We start from the raw sequence: 17,334 nt of genomic DNA on the forward strand, positions 1-17,334 counted from the left end.
GGTTGTCATATCTTTAAAATCACATTTATTATGTGCAAGTGTTGGAGGCCAAGTCAGGCAGCCCTGGCCGGTTGTGGTTGCCATAGAAACCTGTGTGTGTGTGTGTTTACAGGACCCAGACATGCCCCACAGACTGCGGCCCGGCCTCGTCTCAGGGGAGCAGCCCAGACATGACCCCGGTGAGAGCCTCTTTTCATTTAAGGGGGAGAGACGACAGAGACGGACCGTCCGGGGCTCCACTCTGCTTTTTAGTTGAAATGGAAAAGAAGCCAACTGCTCCGTAGGGGCGAGCGTAAGAAAATGTTCAGGCATAGTTACACAGTGAGACGACCAGCGTTAAGCAGGAAAGAAAGACATAAAGGTCTCCAGGCTTTAAAGTAACATCCGCGCTCCTCTCGTTATGTGGCTGCCTTTTGAGCTGCCTGACAGGGGCCAGACACGATAATGAGGAAATGTGTGCACGTTCAAAAGACGGGAGCCGAGGTGAATGAGACTAAACAAATGGACACATGAAAGCTTGATAGCTACACAACAGAAGGCATTTTATCGGTCTTTGTGCTGGATGAACATGAAGGACAAAACTGAATCCCAATTTTCTCTCAAAAGAAATAAAATAAAGTACACTTCCTTTGTGGCACTTAAAAAAAAAAAAAGACAGCCAAGCAACCATACAAATCAAACCATTTTTTATTTAAACGAAATCACCACAAATGTCTAATAAAAAAAAACTCTCTGTTCTGCTAGTGAAGCGTTCAGCGAATATGAAAACAAAATCCAAAACATCAGAATACTGATAAAATTGGGTTTTTCTTGCTGATAATAAAACCACATAACTGCATTTTGAAAAAGGAAAGAAGCGAACTCCACAGCAGCACTTGAATTTGAAGTCGTCCACCAGCCGCTTCATAGAGTCTGCAGAGTGAACCAGTACTAATCAATCATAGATATTCATTAGATCATTTATCACCGATAGTTAACGCTGCCCTGTAACTCAGAAGATGACCCCTTGTGGACAATAAGCGTAATTCCAATCCCAACTCTGTAAGTACTGCATCTACCATTTGCAGGACAAAAGTTGAATATGCCAAAAGAAAAAAAACACACTCAGATATCAAGTGCACAGAAAGACAGTGCAAAGTAAATTTATATGTAAAAAAAAAAAAAATCCTCTGAATAATTTGACTCATTCATTACATAGCTTATGATATATTTCTAAATATCAATACACACTAAGCTAAGCCCTTCAGAAAGAGGAATTGATTGTATTGTTATATTATTTAATAGACCTGCTATAGATAAATACATACATCTTTGGGTGTTGCGGTATTTGATTGTGATGCATGGGGACTGTATTCAAACACTTTGGTCTTTATTTAAAGCAGATTGTCGTAAGTCTTAGTATTGAATTATATATTATATTATTAGATTTAAAGGATGAAACTATAATTATTGGTAAGAATAATATAAACTGTTATTTAGCTCATCCACCACTATAGTCTTACACACAAACATGGAAAAAAACGATATCTTAAACTTTGTTTTAAGGAAACAATCAAATTCCTGAGATCCACTGATGCCCAGATTTTTAAAGGGTCAGTTCATTTTTTTCCCTTCGAACACGTCGATGTGTACTTTGATACAGGTCACTTTAAATGTGTACCACATTTTCATGTATTTCTCCGAAAACATTAATGGATCTTGATGTGGAAAATGTGCAATTTAGTTCAGATCCAGATAAAAATCTAGATCTCGTAAATTTAGTGAGTGAGATCTAGTTTTGTATAAAATATAATAAATCTTGGGAGTATCTTTTGTGCAAAACTCTCATTGTATTTGATTGTAAAGAACTTTTGTGTGTGAGATATCAAATAAACTGAACCTCTCCTGTAACTAACACTGCCTATAGGGACATTTTAAATTAAAAATACCTAATTTGGTTTGAGTGGCCATGAGAGTCTCATACTAGCTGAATTTGAGAATGAATCATTGTGCTGAATGAACAGATTTAGTCATTTCCTAAATTAGAAATGTCTTCTTAAGGAATCTTTTCACGGCCGGGACCAATTACAGTGACTTAAACCTGAAAAATAATATGCTACTCTCCTTTAAGATGTTCAGGCTCATTTCATCATTTCAAACAAGACCAAGGCTCCATTGATTTTTAATGTGTAATGTGAGGAGGCCATGTTGCTGGTTTGGGGCTAAAGGCTCAAACCGATTGTACTGTAGAGACATTGCTTCTTCTGGCTGGTGTAAAGAGTCTGCTCCAGTTCCCATCTGCTTTTCATTGTAACATTTATACTAAGACAGTGTAGAGTGTAATTTTACAGCTATTTACCAATTAACACGCCAAACCTCAAACACCGGAGGCCGCTTTGAAAGCCAAAAAATATACGTCCACACGTTTTGGAGAAATTCAGTTGGTCCCACTGTGCTGCTGTCACTAACTTCAATAAAGTCACAGAACAAGACAAACACGTTTCCGACTGTATTTTCCTTCGATTCACATTATCTCCTCACAGAAAACGTAGATACTAACCAAACAAAAAGCAAAATGTTTGTATCTGTCTCCTCACGGGATCAATCGAGTGATGCAGAGAAATAATTTGCCCAGGAGAGTCCAGCTCTGTGTGATGAGACAAAGAAAGGTGTTCCTCTCTGGGATGATGGGGACGAATCAACCCCACCTCGACCTCTTGTGCGTGTGTGTGTGCATGTGTGCATGTGTGCATGTGTGCATGTGTCCATGTGATTGGAGGAAAGCTGTGTGAAGGGGACATGTGGTGCTTACAGTAGACTGCAGCAGTCAGCTATCTCTGCCAGCCGTCACTCATCTCTAAATGCCTGAGCGGCTGCCCTCCTTCCTTCTCATCCTGTGGGAAGCCGGCTTTGGGATACTCTTTCGTCCCATTGGCCGCCCCGGTTTCTGGAGGGCTGTGGCAGGCTGAGCCCAGGTCGCTGATTGGAGAATGCTGTCTGAGGTGGTGCAAAGGAGGGGAGGTGGGCGAGGACCTGTGCTCAGGAGAGCTGCGCTCAGATTTGATGCTCAGGGTCAGGGAGGGCAGATGAGGGGAGGCTGAGGAGCAACACTGAGAAGGGAAGGAGCACCCCCCGCTGGACATCCTGGAAACAGCAAGAGGAAAGACAAGAGAAGTGAAAAAGAGAAAAACTTTGATCAAATGTCACAGTTCTCCAAATACGCTTCATCTGTCAGGTGCAACAAGATTAGAAAATCGAAACTGTGCCATTTGGAATTGATCTGACATTTCTAATTCTTATAAATGAACACCAATAAATTATATAAAATCTGTGGTTTCCCAAATTCAATTGAAGAACATACATGAACGTATGATTCAATAGAACCAAACTACCCTATATTTTTAAGGTATGGTTTTTTTTTATACATTATAAAATATACATTTTATAACTTTTTAATTTATTTAATAATGCAGTTGTTACTGAATATATTAAGACCTTTTTAACATTTGTTCTCTTAATCGTATTGTTAACAATCCAGTTATAGACAATTGTGGTGGATCATTACTTGATACTTTGAAGAATACACAAACTGGACAAAGCTTTCATTTTGAAATATGTAGCACATGTAACGTGGTCAGTGCTGTTCTAAAACTAATGAAGATCTAATAGTTTGAAATGTTGAACAGCAACAGTGAATAAGAAAACATTGTATATTCTATAATTGACCCACCCAGCAGCCCCACATTACATGTTGATATACTGACCCTGGACTTATATGGTGCTCCTGAGGCAGCTGAACGGTTTGCCAGGGGTTCACTGCTCCTCGCTGTAGACTAACAGAGTGATAAAAACCAGGTTGGCTGTACTCTGGAAACAGAGGAAGGACAACAGGAACATAAACTATAGTATAAACAAAATAATTGTGTTGAATATATTTACATATGTATGTATTTATAAACCAGCATCCTCAAATAAATGGATATAAAAGATTCACCTAAAATAAATGTTAAAAAAAGACCAGACTATACTTTAAATATAAAGTTAGTATCATCAGCCAATTAGATGACCCTAGTTTAACCTAGCCTACAGTTCACCTGGATGGCTGGATATAAGTATTTACTTCCTGTGATTTACGGGGGTATTTAGATTTTTTGAGCTGAAAACTCTCCTTGTTTCCAATCTTTATGCTAAGCTACGCTAACTGGCTGTCAGCAGCAACTTCAGTTTTGCCACACAGACAGGAGAGTCATGTCCATCTTTTGATCTAACTTTGTAATTGTCCCGGAGACAGATTCCTAAAATATCAAATATCTCCTTCACAGTTTATTTTCATTTGAGGAAGTACCAGGGGGCGTTCCAGGGGAGGGAAGGCTGTAGCCTCCCAAGCTGTGGCCCAACTTGCCCATGGCCATCATGGAGCTCCCAGTGTGCAGACCCTGGTACAGGAGACCCCTCTGATGGAAAGGCGAAGAGAAACAGTCAAACGGATCAGACTTCGCTGTAAACACTGCAGACCATATACAACATCTGAATATTACAACTATGAAAGGTGTGGGTGAGTGAGAAAACACTGCGAAACTGCTCGTCAATCAGGGTGAGTTGGTTCGGGAGCACTGCCGCGTACAGAATGTGTCAGATGTCCCTGACACCTATTTGATCACACTGAATCATAACAGCCACTTACAGCAGAGTTGTGGTTAACACGTGTGGCGCCCATGGCCTGATTAGCAGCCTCCCCCCGCATGTTCTCGCCGCCCAGATTCAGAGACGGAGGACTCTTCATGTCCAGAGCTCGATTCAGGTTGCCATGGGACAACACAGAGTAGCCGATACCTACGCAGAGAAAGAGAGAAATATAAAAAAAATGAGCAGGAAGTGAAAAGAGATGTGAGCTCGTTTCACTCAGAGAGGAATAATCTACTTTTCTGGTTTACACTTTCTTCACCTTCCCTCTGTGAAAATAAACTTCCTCTATTAAGCCGATACGAGTTCAAATTTGTAATATCGTGTTATGCCCTGCTGCAAATGACAGACACCATCTTGAATTTATCGTAAACAGAGTCAACAATTATAAACATATTATTCATATATTTGAAATCATGAACTGTCAATAACATCCTAATTTGTTTGAATAGTTGGACACAGCAGAAGAGTCTGACATGACAGGTGTGACACGCTCTGTACAGAAACCACAAAACGGGTTACAGCCGCTGTTACAGTGGTGAAGGGCCAGTTTCACTAAACACACCATGTGTGGATTAGTGTACGCACACATGCACATTCTCTCACACACACACACCCACACACACACACACTTCCTGTGAGTTCACAGCCAGCTGCACGGGGTGGGCAGTACATGTGAATTTTATAGCAAGATTATTAAGCAGGAAGGCCACAAGAGCGTGGATGGATTTTCACACTGAGCTATTTCAGGGTAGAAAAATTGTCCCTGCTCAATATTTCAAACACACGCTACCAATTTGGAATATTCATTTGTGAGAAGAACAACTATGAGTTCCTAATTCCCTTAATGTCGTTGAATTAAAGAACAATTTTTCATTCAGTAAAGTATGGATTTAATATGAGTAATCACTTTGTCATTTGTCATATTTATTTTAATTTCATTTTGCAATGAAACAGTTTTATTGACCCAGAGTCGCTAACATGTTAAACATTGGTATTATGAACGAGTCTAAAACTACATTTAATCACTGACTGAATTCAGTTATAGATGTTGTGTTGAGTCTTTGTTATACACAGTGCTGTTTGTAACACTGATATAACTGAGGCTTCATGGAAAAGAATATGTGTCAGCTACAACTAACTCTCATGATAGTAGATATATTTCTACATGGAAAAGTGAAATACATCCCTTTAATTCCCGTTTGGATGTATCATTATCATTTCCACCAGCAGCCAGCTACGGTTAAAGACTGATGCAGACGTGTTAAAGGTCAAAGTCCACCCGAAGAGAACAACATGAGGTCCTTTTCTATAGCCGCAAATGCAGAACCCAAGATGAATAGTAACTGTATCCATTGAGCCATTGAGACTTAACGGCTCTATCCTGAAAGAGCTCAGGCAGCTCTTTCCATCCACAAGGATATGAGTAACCAGTTACTGGGGTGCAGGGGCCGTAAAAGCCCCCATTCGGTGCCTCTGGTATGATTTAATACCACTGTTCCTTCATATACACTGAACTTAATTACACATTATATAATTAAGAATAAGCATTCTCTGCAGGCGGGCCAGAGAAAACCTCCAAAGGGCTGTTTCACGGGCCACTAGTTGATTGGCCATATACAGCGATACCATCTCTTCAGCATCAACATGCTTCTGCACACATTCCTGTACATTCTGCAAATACTGCACTTTATTAATGAAATGATTCCCAGTGTTTCTCAGGATCAGTTGTGCTCACCGGAGTGTTGAGACATAAACGCAGTGTGTGCGTATGATGCAGCAGGGCTGGCCGAGCCGGGCCTGGAGCCCACCGATTTATATCCAGGGGGTCTCTGGGACGCCACGCTGGCTGCAGAGCAGTTGGGGAAGCCGTTCTCACAGCCTGCGGACACCAGGAACTGGGCCTCGGGTGAGAGCAGTGAAGGAGCCTGGAGTAACAGAGAAACAACACACAGGGCAGCATGAGAGTTGTGAGCAGGTCAGGTACGTGTATGGACAAAAAGGGTCTTCACAACTGAAATAATCAGGACATTATTTAAGGCGTCAGTTTTAACTTAGGTCAACTTAGTGCACTTCGGTTGTCTGTGTGCTGTATGCACGTGTACAACGTGGTGAATGCGTAGAAGTGTGTGTGGACTGACGTAGAAGCGCTGGCGGGCCACAGAGAGATCCATGCCCTCGCTGAGAGGATATTTGTCCGCAGCCACCTGGGCGCTCTCCTCAGGGTCGATATCTGCGTTGTCGAGGCCGAGGCCCTTCCTGCGCAGAGTCTGATGCAGAACAGAAAGGGCACGTTGGAAAAAAGATGCACAGTGAAACCAGGATGGTTCAGAAAAGTAAGACTGAGATATGAGGGTTTTATTCCAAAATAAAAAACGATATACATTCATTTTTGTTAAAGTTGCAACTTGATTTCATGTCTATGCTTCCTTTTAGAAAATCCATAATGTTAATTGTTAACTTCACCACTACATCGTGCTTTATTTCCTTTAACAGCATCCTGTAGAGTACCTCCAGTATGTCTGTGTTGGTGCGGCTCTCGTGCGGCTCGCTGTACTCCGTGTACTTGAGCAGCACCTTGTCCATGTCGGTGCTGGCGTACTGGAACAGGCGGTTGGTGCTGTTGAAGATGATGAGGGCGATCTCACAGTCGCACAGCACGCTCAGCTCGTACGCCTTCTTCATCAGACCGAACTTACGCTTGGTGAAGGTCACCTGTCACACGAAAAACACACCGAGGATTCAGTCTCCCCTTTAACTTTAGCTGATCACTGCTGAAGTCTGAAAGTCAGGTTTATGAAAAGACCAGTAATATTTTCCTCATTATTGCTGCATGAATAGGTTGATTGGGATAATTCTGTTTGAATCCAGATTGTGTTGTAGCAGAATTTACAGAGGCAAAAATGTTATGATCTTGACTATAAAAAATAAAAATAGGTACAGATATATTGATCGATAAAAATCAACAATGGTTACTAAGATGATGCTTTCAAACCCTTATTACAATTAAATTGAATTGAGAGTTGATATTTATATTTAAACCGTTATCAGACATAACTATAAATAAAAAAGACTAAACTAATACATTTTGAATGAAAAAAATTGATGTATTTTTTGTAAAATGCAAACCGGTTTTGATATATACGCATATTGGCAAACATGAACGCAAATATCCATTAGTGTGTCAAAAGCTCATTTCAGCTGATTATTATCAGCCAACTGAGTAGTCAGGCTCTAATCCTTACCAAACATGGATCTGTTACTACCTCACCAACTATACAACCAAAGAAAGTACAGATCGATGATTACAGATGTTTAAAAATACTGCTTAGGGTAAAATAAACTATTATATTAATTTATATTAAAATACAAATTATACAAATTACACAAAACAATTCCAAACTAATCACATGCATATACAAATAGTGTTGACAGTATATATATATATATATATATTTATAGAAAAATAAAAGTTAGTCCCTGAAAAGTTTTACAGTATGAGCAGCAAACCACACAGTCTACCCTCAAACCCCTGATCCAGATAAGGGGAAACTCAGAAAACCAAAATAAATAGACTAAACAAAGCTTATCACTAAGAAAACACATTCAGTCACAAATATCATATACAAGAAACAAACTGTATTCGCCAGAACCCTGGATATGATTTAACACATATTTCTTGTTGTCTTCACGGATCCAGATTTTTTTAATTTACAGCAGAGGGGTGTTTTTGTTTCACTTGTGTCCTTTTGGGCAAAATACAGCTCCAACTTTCATAATGTAAGTTTAGCAGTCAACAAACCGAGAAAACAAGCTAAGTTAAAAAAAACATGATCTAACTATACCTCACATTCTAGATGCCATAATGTGAGTTTAACTGAATTGTTCCATTCACAGGAGCTATGTCTCAGCTTCACAAGGCAGAAAACCAACTCTATCTATTTACATCCGCGGCGTGATCCCTGCTCCACTGCACATTTCCACGAACAGTGGGCTGCCGTTCTGACTAATGCATGTCAGTACTTGCAGTATGTCACTACACTACTCATTCTGCTTAATCTTCAAATCTATAAAATGTCAGAACAGAACTGTCCAAATCAATCAGGTGGTCTCCAGTTCTCCAGAGCATAAGGCGATCTTCAAATGTCTTGTTGTTCACAAGCAAGAATCTAAAACCAGTAGAGTTTCAGTAATATAGAATAAAGTAAAACAGCAAAAAATCCTCATGTATAAAAATTGTATTTGGTCAGAACAGTTGCTAAATAATTTACTGATCATAAACTAATTGATTAATTTATACCCTTGTGATAACTGAATTCGGTAGCTCGATACAAACGTCACTTTATATACTTTTATCAAACATTTGTACAGACAGCTTCTGGTAAAAAGTATTATATAAAGTATAAATGAAGGCCTACCTGTCTATTCCTCTGGTCCAGAATACGAGAAATCTGTATTTTCTTTCTTCCCATTCTTTCTGTCGTCTGTAACTCTGACACCTATGAGAGAAAACACAACAATGTTAACATATCAGTACACAACGTTTGTGTTATCGGCATTCATGCTGCTGCAGCGAGAATTTAAGAAACATGAAATTAAACATTAATATTTCAAATGATCTCTAGTTCAAATGAGAGGTGGGTGACAAACACTTTCGGGTTTTTTCAGTGGCAGCTTTAATGTTCAATATCATTGCGCTCGTATAATTATGGTGGGAAAATGGCATCCATTTGGTTGTGACTCGTCTCCCTTCCCCCTCGGTAAGAGTAGGGTGTTTATTTTTACCACCATGAGGCGATGCAGTCTAAAGTTAGAGCGGCCCTCGCAGGACCAGCAGTCCACGCAGTCTAACACCCCCACAGTCTGGGTTACCCCCGGGCCCGCAGCAGCAGCAGTGCTCGGCTGCACCGCATGGCCCCGAGAGACAGGGTTAAAAATACAGTTGGCAGCTCCGTTTAAAGGTTCAGCAGGCAGTGGCTGAAACCAAACAGTCGCAGGGAAAACGGTGTGTTTTTGAAAGATGGCCGAAGCTAAAAGCCACCCACTCCTCTCTCAGGGGCGGCCAGGTCAGGGGAAAGGAGAAAAAAAAAAGAAGAAGCAGGGTTATGATTCGGAAGGGGCAGAAGGCAGAGATGTGGATGGATTGTGGTTAGTCTGAGAATGTCCATTTTTGAAAGTCACACCCGCTGTTTATCTGTTTTTCTTGGTCTAGAAAACCCCGCTCCCGCCCCTGCCCCTATAGAACCATATAGAGCTGCACACTGGAGCAACGTGAGGATTATTCACTCTTTGCATCGTGGGAGACAGTCGTGAAAAGACCGCTGCAACACCGTACAGCACAAACTCACACTGAACTTCACCGTGTACGAGTAATCTGCATTATTCACTCGGACATGAACTGGTGGACTGACTCCGCTGACCTGACCAGGACGTCCCCAAAGCCCCAAAGGACTTTTCACTGGTTTTTCCCCTCAATACTCTCCACATATGTGACTTCTCTATATTTAGTTCCCCGTCCCTCCTGATGGTGCCTGAGCGGATATGGCGTGCGTGTTCCCACGACCCCCGCCGTGCCCGGCGCCCCTCAAACGTAAGCTTGGCACACAGGCATGTGGGGCATTTCTGCAGGAATCCACCTCTTCGCCGTCATTGTAACCTTATAAAGTCCTGTGATATATATGCAGAGATATGACACACCTCAACAACACACAGCTGCCGACATGCTCATCACACCGCCGTAACCTCTGTGGTAGAACACACAGAAAAACACGGCGGACAAATGGCTCTCGTTTCATAATCCATCAACTCGACTACCGCAAAGCTCTGATCTCACAGCAGCTCTGGTACAGATGTAAGGCAATTCAACCTCACATTAAGGCATGATGAGATGGAGAGGGAAGTGGGATGTGTGTGTGTTCTAAACAAGGCCAGAGAGATCTCTATCTCAGAAAGTTCCTCTAGCGAGACGAGCAGCAGAAAACTGGCAGTGCCTCGCACCTCAGCTAATTCGAGATGTTTTCCCAAAACAACAACTGTCATCTCGTGTCCGTGAAAGTACCAGAGCTGGAAACCAGCCTCCGTTTGTGACCTCTCATCGCTACGATCCACTCCTGAAATCATCGCTGCCGGCAAGAGGTGGAAAGAAAGGAAAGCCAGGTATCTTTTTGAAACCCTAAATGTCGTCAACTAGTCCCTGAAGTCCTATGAAAAGATACGAATGCAAAACAGAGTCACTGTGTGTCTGTAATAATGCAATAATTACACACACACACACAGACACACACTTGCCCCTGAGTCTTGTCGCTTCTATGGGGAAAGACAGCAGGTTTGTCACAGACCCTCCCAGAGGCCAGACGGTGGAAAAACCTGAGCCACACAGCAGGCCCCTGCAGCCCTGCTCCCTGACATGTACCCAGGGAGCCGCCGTCTTATCAACAACAAACAATTACACCGGGTTTTGATCGGTTGTTGTGATAGATTGCACTAGATGGTTTTTTTCTCACTGCAGTGAACTGTACATGCATGAATGATAAGGGGGGGGAAACAAGTAGGGCATTCGTAGAGTATTGGGGGTTCTGCTTTGGTGGTTTTCTTTCCATGAGTCATTCAGAGCATGAGATGTTTCAGAAACATGGTAAAACAAGTGAATGCACATTAGCCCAAGAAGCATGCAGCTTATTCTGACGTGGAAAAGTAAACTCATTTAATCACATTCCCAAAAAATGACATATCAGACATACCCCGTCTGTGACTGTTGCATCACGCAGGACTCCAAACCGGCAGCCTCGTTTTCACTGTTTGATTCATTTTGGTCCAACGGCATGTGTGTAAAATATGAAACCAGACCCATAGCTGCCTCCGAAAATAGAAGATGTGAACCACATTTGCATGAACCAAGACATTACTCATCCAAAACTCAAGTCGAAAAGATTGATGGAAAATTATAACTTTGAAATAAACCGTTAGAGACAAACCTGACGTTCACTTTAAGAGGAGAAGAAGGCGGAGGCTTCTTCAAACAGCAAAACTTTATTAACTTAAATAATGTCATGTTTATACCGATATTCAGGATGGATAGATAAATGCCTGTCTATGTGTGTGTGTGTGTGTGGGGGGTTCATCTTCAGGGGTCACGCGGTTCTTGTGCTCGCCGGGCCTTCGCAGTGAAATGGTGAGGAAATATTTGTCTAATTTTAACAGGAGATAATTGAATTGCCTCGATATTTTTTGATAGAGCCAGAATAGCATTAGAACATGCAGGCTTGAACAAGCCGAACATCTGATCTGTCCACGAATAGAGAAAAAAAATGCCTTTGTATAAAGTTGCTCTCGAGATCTGGCGGACTCACAATGGAGACACACCTTTGTGACAGCTGACGGGCCGACACTTATTTTGGTGGCGGTTGTTAAACTGTCTGAAAAAAAGTTTCATCTGGAACCAGCAGACTCATTTAATGTCAGAGCAGTGAATGTAGGGCCAATATCCATCAACCTGTCTGTCTGTCTGTATGTCTGTCTATAAATATATATATTATCTAATCTATCTATCTATCTATCTATCTATCTATCTATCTATCTATCTATCTATCTATCTATCTATTTATCTATAAATATATATATTATCTAATCTATCTATCTATCTATCTATCGACCGACCGACCGACCGACCGACCGACCGACCGACCGGCCGATCTATCTATCTATCTATCTATCTACCTATCGATTATCTAATCTATCTAATCTATCTAATCTATCTATCTATCTATCTATCTATCTATCTATCTATCTATCTATCTATCTATCTATCTATCTATCTATCTATCTATCTATCTATCTATCTATCTATCTATCTATCTATCTAATATCTATCTATCTATCTATCTATCTATCTATCTATCTATCTGTCTCTCTGTCTATCTGTCTATCTATCTATCTATCTATCTATCTATCTATCTATCTATCTATCTATCTATCTATCTATCTGTCTCTCTGTCTATCTATCTATCTATCTATCTATCTATCTATCTATCTATCTATCTATCTATCTATCTATCTATCTATCTATCTAATATCTATCTATCTATCTATCTATCTATCTATCTATCTATCTGTCTCTCTGTCTATCTGTCTATCTATCTATCTATCTATCTATCTATCTATCTATCTACCTATCTATCTATCTATCTAACTCAAAGGATAAACGTGGAACAGTTGGAGCTGCAGTCGAACAGCGAGCCCAAACTAAAAACAGCATAAATACATAAAATGTTGGCAGAGAATTAGGCCAAACAAATTGCCGACGTCATCCAAAACAGAGCGTGTAAGAATAGCCTGTCTGGCCACGAGTTGCCAAGCATCCCTGTCTAATATAGCCCGATCCATAGGCGGCTGTCAATACCACTGCAACAGGTAGTGCTCTCACAGCTGCTATCTATCTATCTATTTCCTGGGTGCTCGTGGATCCGAGCACCCAGGAAACTCGTTTACATTCACAAACCACAGACATTCACACAGAAACACTGAAAATGAAAATCAGAGCATCTCCTCTCACCTGCTCCTCGGTCTTCTCCTTCTCTGTTTCCTTCTGGGTTTCCGAGATCAACAGCCCACGCGATCGGTCACACGGGAGAGGGAGTGAGCGAGGAAGGAAGAGGAGACATAGATGTGTGTGGAGGAGAGCGGGTCCCGGGCTGATGGGCAGATATTCACCTGATGCAGCAGCGGTAGTAGTAAGCGGATGGCTGAGGGGAGCTGCTCTCTAACAGCTGGCTGCTGCAGCCCGCCTCCCCCCCGTCAGCACAGCCCGCCCCCCGAGCGCCGCCATTGGACACACTCCTCCAACTCCCGGCCTCCATCCGCACACCCACCGAACAGGCTGTCACCAAGTTCCCTGCAGAAGTTACTCTTCTACCGGATCACTTTGTTTTATTATGACGGACAGAAATGACTTTAAAGGGATAGTTCAACAACAAAATAAAAAGAATATTCACTTAATATCTACTCACCACTATGCCGGTGCAGTGGTGGGCGAAGTGTTTGAGTCCACAAACGATTTGGGAGTTTCAGGGGTAATCCAACCAAATCCAAAACAGTTGAAGTAACTGAAGACCTAGAGGGGAAAACATTTTGGTGTCTCCAAGTGTCCATAAGCCCTGACATACAAATGTGTCCTGAAACGGCTTCATTCACACCATGCTTAAAGCCTGAATGTCCCAAAAGTGTTTTGTGGACTCTAACACACGTCACCAACCCATCCATCATCATAGAGGTGAACTCTATGGGTGGTTCTGTAATGGAGACCACCTAAAGCCCCCCTGATGGACTTCGTCGAAGGATCCTGCTTCTCGTCCTGAGAACCAGAGCTTTGCATAGATGTCCTCACTTCAATACAATACAACTATATTAATTTTTAAGGCAATTAAAAGAAGACCAAAAAACAAGGGGGGGGGGGGGGGTAAACATGATCTGACAAATGTCCAGTAACACACGGGAAGTAAAATTTCTCTAAAAATACGGTTTAAAGTACACCGAAATAGATAAATCACACATTACACATGACAGATGGGCATTTAAGAGTAAGTGTGTGTGTTTTTTTCCCCCTGGAATGCCTTGTTCACCAGGTGAATAACTATAGGCCATCACACTTATTAGAATAATGCCTTAGGATGATAGATATATTGTTTCTTTATAACTATTATAAGCTCTTGTCAGAATTAATTTCCCTTGAACTGATGTGAGTAAAGCCATAATGTCTTTTGGCTCATGAACAATGTCTACATGAAATAATAAGAATAATAATAACAACTTTATTTATACAGCACTTTTCATTTCAAGTAACAAATTGCTTTACAACAGACAATATGAAACTCACTAACATAGAGAATAATAATAATTATGATATACATACAGATAATAAAAGCAGGAGACATCACTTGATGAACTTGTTTTTACAAAGATGTGTCTGAGAAGTGTGAGCCTGATCCCCACCGGCGTCAGGAGTTGTTACAATGATTTCCTCATTAAAACTATACACAAAAGCAAAAGTAAATAAATAATGTGTATGAGTATTTTTAAATGTTAAAGCCACTGCCTTACGAGGACAACTGTACCGTGATAATCATGAACCTTTATTTACAGGAGTGCAGGATGATTTTATTTACATTCTGCAGTTATATTTGTTTTTTTTATAATCAATAGAGTCCATTTTAGCGTGTGCAAAAATAGAGGAATTGTAGTATTCATAGGAAATATATTATCGCAGTTAAATTGCAGCCTCATTTAAAACAAACATTTGACAGTTTCCGAGAATAAAAACATAATATTTTGTGTACTCACAGGGGGTTGAGGAGTAATTTCTTCTGCAATAAGAAGGAGGTTAATGCCAATTGGCAGGAGCTCATTCTGCTGAAGGGTCTTCAGGCAATTTACTGACTCCCCGCAGAGTAATTAGGTGTCGTATACATCTTTACATGCTGTGACTCAGTGTATGAGGTCAGGTCACAGTTGCAACTCCACATCATGGCTGAATTCTGCTGCTGTTTTTGGCAATTGCACAAAATGGAATTTGAACTGAAGTGAATTGTAATTGTGTATCCACATACAGGCCTATATGGGTTGAGCTAAATTACAGGAGCGCCCTAACAGCATAGCCCCTAACAAGAAGTTACATGAGTTTCCTCTGACTTCTATATTCTCAACATGAGCTTCACAAGCAAAGTTATTTGTGGCGAGGCCGTCAGAAAGTATCACACTGAAAGCGTTTGTCTGCGCCCCAGTGATCCCAGTTTCAGAATCCTGGATTAAACCCAATCCCAGTTGTGAGAAGTCTGGATATATATATTACCTGCAGTGCTCTGATAGAAACCGGGATACATTTGGAATTCAAACACTTTAACCAAGATTCTGACCCACCTGCTTTTCTCTGTTTATTACCTTTGTAAACTAAAATCGTCCCATATAAATAAAATGTATTAAGCTGTTCTTCTTATTATTATTATCTCACAGTGGCTGTGGTGGTGACAAATCTAGACCAACCTGCAGATGAATGATAAGAAAGCTGGATTCTGTAACATGAATAACCAGATTTTGTCCGTGTTCCATCAAGAATAAAACAGCCAATGTCTGAACTCTAAAAAAAAATCCACATGTAACTGTTACTGTTCATGTGTGTTACCCCCTCTGCACTTCTCCAATATAAGGAAAGGGGAATAAAATGATCGAACACAAAGCTACGGGACACCGATGGAAAGCAGCAAGCACCCATCTCAAAAGATATATTTAGAGGTAATAACCCAATGAGCTGCATTATCGCCTATTTTTGGGATGTGACAAGATGTACTCCTAAAAATAATGTGGTGACAAATTATTAGCACAGATCGTCTGTGGAAGTGTGGACAACAGCTCTATTTCTCTCTCCCACACACACACCGACGGGAGCAGACGCAGCAGCCTCACAGAGCCACTCACACGGTTCGTGATCCCCAGAGGTTATCTCAAACTGTGAATCTGATGCAATAGTTAGTAACATCCCTGCAGACCGCTGCAGCCCGTACCCCCAGGACTTGTCTGCACGGGCCACATGAAGCCGACAGAGGATAGAGCAAACCTACCAGCGGCTAATCACCTGTAGCTAAGGGGAAATGGTGCTTTCTTCAGTGTGATGTTTATGCACGTACACCTTATTCTTAGCCCTGCAAGAGATCTGTCAATCTGACTGGAGGCTGAATGGAACCATGGTTATTAGAGCCATTCAGTAGAAACTACAGAGCGAGGAAAGAGCCTTTGAGAACCTTCCTCATCGAGTCCATTTTTTTTTCTTTCATTTTCCTGAAACTTCTCACTTCTGCTTTCGACAAGATCACCCGCGACCCTTTATAGAGCATGTGGTGAGGCTGTCGGATTCAGAAATAGCCTCCATGGTCAGTGTACATGTGTGAGAACCATTGTTCACATTGTGTACCTTAATAGCTACATTCTTATCTGCGTCTCAACAGAGCGAGGGTAGCACCTCCATCGTCTCACCGGCCCCCGCAACCTCCAACAGAACAATAAGGCCTCTGTAGCAACCGTCACACACCTTAAGTATGTCAGGGTGTTTGCAGTCCGACAGTGGTAGCCTATATTAATAACTACATTATGTAGTGAATATTAAATATCTTAAATCAAGCATAAAAGTATACCTGACAACGCTTAAACATGTTATTACATGGTCGCAATAGGTTTCAGATCTTGTAAAGTAAGTGGATGCATTGGGGGAAAGTGCATCCCTGGTAAGTTTGGCACCAGTCAGACAGTCTGAGGAGTTGCAGTGAGAATAAAAGGGCTATTCCACCATGAACAGAGGGGAGCTGAGGTGGTTACTGCTGCTGTTCGCTGTTATGTATGCAACTTGCCAGGGTCCCGTTTTGCACAGGAACCATTTGAACCTTGAGGAGTCACATTTGATTCAAAATATATTATATTATTTAATGCATCTTTTCTTTATCAGCTTTAGCACATGAAGCGAGTGGACAATCCCACAGTTATAGTAATCCTTTAATCACTCCATGAGGACAGCAGCCGGACTAATTAGGCTAATCTGATATCATATCAGGATATTCAAATGCATGTTTTTCATCTTAACGATAAAAGATTGCGTGTAACTTTCTCTTTATTAATATTAATACAATGCAC

General features: G+C 41.2%; 1 protein-coding gene across 1 annotated transcript; it reads right to left on the bottom strand.

The window, feature by feature from the left end:
• Window positions 1-510: 510 nt before the first annotated feature.
• mef2b (myocyte enhancer factor 2b) lies at window positions 511-13,389 on the bottom strand. The gene is made up of 9 exons (XM_062395148.1): window positions 13,214-13,389; window positions 9,081-9,161; window positions 7,174-7,377; window positions 6,804-6,932; window positions 6,401-6,590; window positions 4,664-4,812; window positions 4,325-4,433; window positions 3,744-3,846; window positions 511-3,123 (listed from the first exon to the last, which is right to left on the bottom strand). Exons 2-9 carry the CDS (start codon window positions 9,132-9,134, stop codon window positions 2,811-2,813), a joined length of 1,251 nt encoding a protein of 416 aa, XP_062251132.1. The 5' UTR covers window positions 9,135-9,161; window positions 13,214-13,389; the 3' UTR covers window positions 511-2,810.
• Between the last annotated feature and the right edge of the window lie 3,945 nt (window positions 13,390-17,334).

Source organism: Platichthys flesus, chromosome 9 (assembly GCF_949316205.1).
Source record: "Platichthys flesus chromosome 9, fPlaFle2.1, whole genome shotgun sequence".
Taxonomy (NCBI): domain Eukaryota; kingdom Metazoa; phylum Chordata; class Actinopteri; order Pleuronectiformes; family Pleuronectidae; genus Platichthys; species Platichthys flesus.